This window comes from Tripterygium wilfordii, chromosome 14 (assembly GCF_013401445.1).
Source record: "Tripterygium wilfordii isolate XIE 37 chromosome 14, ASM1340144v1, whole genome shotgun sequence".
Lineage (NCBI taxonomy): Eukaryota > Viridiplantae > Streptophyta > Magnoliopsida > Celastrales > Celastraceae > Tripterygium > Tripterygium wilfordii.
Window position 1 is genome coordinate 9,741,861 of NC_052245.1, and position 3,936 is coordinate 9,745,796.

General features: G+C 40.0%; 1 protein-coding gene across 1 annotated transcript; it reads left to right on the top strand.

Annotated features, from left to right (window-relative positions):
- Positions 1 to 2,030: 2,030 nt before the first annotated feature.
- On the top strand, positions 2,031 to 3,547 carry LOC120014202. Its single transcript, XM_038866123.1, has 3 exons — positions 2,031 to 2,072; positions 2,294 to 2,995; positions 3,108 to 3,547. The coding sequence occupies exons 1-3, from the start codon at positions 2,031 to 2,033 to the stop codon at positions 3,378 to 3,380; spliced, it is 1,017 nt and encodes a 338-aa protein (XP_038722051.1). The 3' UTR covers positions 3,381 to 3,547.
- The last annotated feature ends 389 nt before the right edge of the window (positions 3,548 to 3,936 follow it).

Below are 3,936 nucleotides of genomic sequence, written 5' to 3' on the forward strand. Positions count from 1 at the left end.
AAAATCATCCACCAATGTCATAAAATATTTGTGTCCATCAATGGACATTACACTGTTGGGACCCCAAATATCCACATGGATGAGGTCAAAATTAGCTAAGCTCTTAGTCAAAATAACTGAGAAAGGTTTTCTCTTGATCTTAGCTAAGTTACATATATTACAATCACTACACTCCTCCACAAAATCAGCACCCAGCATTCCTGCAATTTGGCTAGAAGGATGGCCTAATCTCTTGTGCCATAGATGATCTTTCAAAACATGGTTGACTTGAACCACAAAATTCTTCTTAGGTTTCAATTCTTCATGAAGGAAATATAGGCCCTCATGCATGGTTCCCATCCCAATTCTCCTCAAAGTGACTAAATCCTGCAGTTGACAAGAGTAAGGCGTAAAAACTAGTTCATATTTTCTACCTTTCAATAACTTATGGGCTGAGATAAGGTTGAACCTAAAATTTTTCACTAGCAGCACTTCTGTTAGTATGATATCATTCCCAAGTTTTATATCACCTATATAACTTATTTCATGCTTGGTCCCATTAGGAAGTGTAACAAAGCAACCATGCACTCTTCTATATGAATGAAAATGATTAAACAAACATGTAATATGATGTGTAGCACCAGAGTCTATAATCCATGAAAAATTTAAATTGTCATTACCTCCAACTGCAGAGACAGAGGCAGCATTGTTAGTTGAGTCAGAATTTGCTTGACTCTTCAAGTATGCTAGGATTTGCTGGCATTGATCTCCTGAAAGAATGGAAGATCCCTGTGAATTTGGAATCCCAGCTTCTACTTGATTTATGCTCCTCTTCTCATTGAAAGCAGTGTTGGTTTGTTTCATCCTTTTAGCCGGATTTGGTGCATCAGCAGGGAAGCCCACCAGCTTGTAGCATTTTTCAATATTGTGATTTGTTTTCTTACAATATCTGCAGAACATTTTGTCTTTCTCTGAAGTGCTCCTCTTGTTTCCCTTGAATTCCTTGTCTCCTATCCGACCACCCCTTGAAGAAATTTGCATTGCCATGGAGTTTTGAACATCTTCTTCTTTCTGTTTGTTGGCAAGACCAGATTTTCTCTCCAACTGGCCCACTTGGGCAAATGCTTTGTTAACATCAGGTAAGGGTTCCATCATCAAGATTTGATTTATGACATGCTCAAAATTCTCATTCAAGCCCATCAAGAATTGAAGGAGCTTCTCCTTATTTTGTTCAACCTGAACCATTTTGCTCAAACTACATTTGCAGTGTCCACACTTACAAACAAGTAGTTGTTTATATTGATACAATTCATCCCAGTGTGATTTAATCTTAGCAAAATATTCTGTAACAGTAGAATTACCTTGCTTGATGTTTGAAATGGACCTTGCAATTTCAAAGTCTCTTGCAGGGTTTGCACCTGAATATCTGTTCTTCAAGTCCACCCAAAGCTCATGAGCGGTCTTTGAAGTTGAAATGCTAACATGGATGTCCCGAGACACACAATTGGTGATCCAATTTTTCACCAAGCTATCACATTGCATCCAATCTTCGTGGTTGGGGTGACTTTCTTCTGGAATTGCAAGAGTTCCATCCACAAAACCCACTTTGTTGCGAGCTCTGAGTGCAGTCAAGAGTTGATTGCTCCATAGATGGAAGTTGCCTCCAGTAAGTGTCGTAGCAATCAGATTTGAGGAGAAATATGAGTTTGTCAAGAAATAAGGGTTTCTAAAGGGATTTTGATTTAGAGTCTGTATCGGTTGTGAACCGTACGACTGTGAGAATTGAAAGTTTGTGGGCTGAAACATATCAGTTGAATCTCGTGGTCGAGTTTGTAGAGATGGTGGATTCACAAAGTTGGGATTCTGAGTTCCCGATCCGAATTTTCCATGAGCCATCTGCTCCGATACCATAAAATAAACTATACGGAAGTTGAATGAAATGATCGTTTCATTAATGAGAGAAAATTGAACTTCAAAGCTTGCAAGAACTCTCGAGCAAGGGAGTATTTAAACAGAAAGAAGAAGCTCTGCAAAGCTGAGCAACGGTAACAATGTCAGAAGCAACGGGAAGAAGAAAAGAAATACACGACAGTGTTTTGATAAAGTGACACGACGTTGTAAACAAAAAGAAAAAATACTACAGTGAAACGAAAATACTACAGTGAAATGATGTCGTGTAAGGAGAGAGGAGGAAAAGCCTTGAAATCTAACAAGTGGCTTCATCTACCACTACGAGGTCTGTGAATTCGACTTGGATCTAAACTGTTCTTCTAAGAATCCTATGGACACCGATATCGAGATGAGGAAACAATAGGAGATTCAACATTGCACGCACGAGCATCCTTTGATCCCTAGAGATTTTAGTGAGGCATATACCCCCAACTGCCAAGGTTGCACACTTCCAACCCTCAGTCTGGGTTATGACTGCATCAAGGGTCGGTGTTCATTTGCATTTCACATACCGTGTGCTCAAGCGTCGAGAGAAAAACTCCAGGAACACCCTTTTCATCCATCACATCCTCTCACTGTTCTTACCAAGTCACCCTACCCTTATGGTGATAAGATCTGGTGCGGTGGTTGTGGCAAGTCCGTGGACGGGTTTTTCTTGCACTGTGCCGAGCCTGACTGCAAATTTGACCTACACATTGTATGCTCACAACTGCTGCCCGTTGTAAAACACTATCGTCATGAGCATCTGCTCGTCTTCTTCGAGGAACTAAACCCCGATACTGAGTTTCGATCTTGTATCACTTGTGATGGCAAGTGTGTTACTCAATTGTATCGTTGCGTTCCATGTGATTTCAACATCCATTCCGGATGTGTAAACTTACCCGAAATTGTCAAGTATAAAGAACACGACGACCCTCTCACTCTCAAGAACAAGTATATAGATGAGGGAGTGCTTTATGGCGACTACTACTGTGATGCCTGCGAGAAACCACGAGACATTGAACATGGAGTCTACTTATGTGCTGATTGCGAGTATATTACTCATATTGACTGCGCACTCGCTGAGGTACATCTTTCTATGCCATCTTTCAATATTATTTTGAACTATCAACTTCCTATTTAACTTCCTAAGCGTAAGATTCCATAATTTCTTGACCTGATTACTGTCGCGTCCCTAGGCGGAATACACAATACCAGAAATAGTGGCAACCTTCCACAGCAAAATTGAAGAGAAAGAAGGTCAAAAGGAAGTAGATACATCAGCGGACCGGGAGGTAGCGGAGATAAAACCTGCTATAGAACCCACGACTGAAACGAACAGCTCTAGAGAATGTCCAGAGGAAATTATAAAGTTACGCGACGAAATAGAAGCAATGACAACAGAGATTATGGCAGAACTGGGGGTTGTCATGAAAAAATTAAGAGATCTTGAGATCAAATATGCCAAATGAGCTGTCCAAGAAACAGTTAAACCCCCTGATGTGTGGGGGGTTTGACATTGGACTTTACAAGCTTACTAAATTGGATTTTGTCTGCTATTGTGTTTTACTGATTTAAGGATTGGCTTAGAATTTTCATGAGACAATACCAATAAAGCAATGAAAGGAAGATGAAGACATTTTACGTGTAACAACCTCCCTTCGTATTAGTAACATTTTGTCCGTTTTAGCTCAACTTACACTGGTCCAAAGAACGTCTTTATCTTTCTAGACCCAGCACCAACCCGTGTTAGTTAGAACCCAGAAAAAACGTTTGGTTTTAATTAAGAAGTTTGACCTATTATATAATGTACTTCACATTTTTCAATGGACGATGTGGAACAAGCAACTTAACTCCTTCGCCACTAGATCGCTCACTTAGTGTACACAAAAATTTCAGCTCAATCTTAGCACAAATGAGAAAGTGATGATCTAGCCAAGAAACCCATGACAAAAGTGAATCGCTCTAGAGAATATCCAAATGAGGAAGTTACAAAGTTGCGCGCTCAAATAGAAGCAATGACAACAA

What these genes read in the sequence shown, in the direction of transcription:
- LOC120014202 (XM_038866123.1), top strand. Translation starts at nt 2,031, where the DNA reads ATGTCAGAAGCAACGGGAAGAAGAAAAGAAATACACGACAGT. An exon ending in GAAAAGAAATACACGACAGT is followed by an intron (nt 2,073 to 2,293) that starts GTTTTGATAAAG and finishes AGGAAACAATAG; the next exon opens with GAGATTCAACATTGCACGCA. An exon ending in TTGACTGCGCACTCGCTGAG is followed by an intron (nt 2,996 to 3,107) that starts GTACATCTTTCT and finishes TCGCGTCCCTAG; the next exon opens with GCGGAATACACAATACCAGA.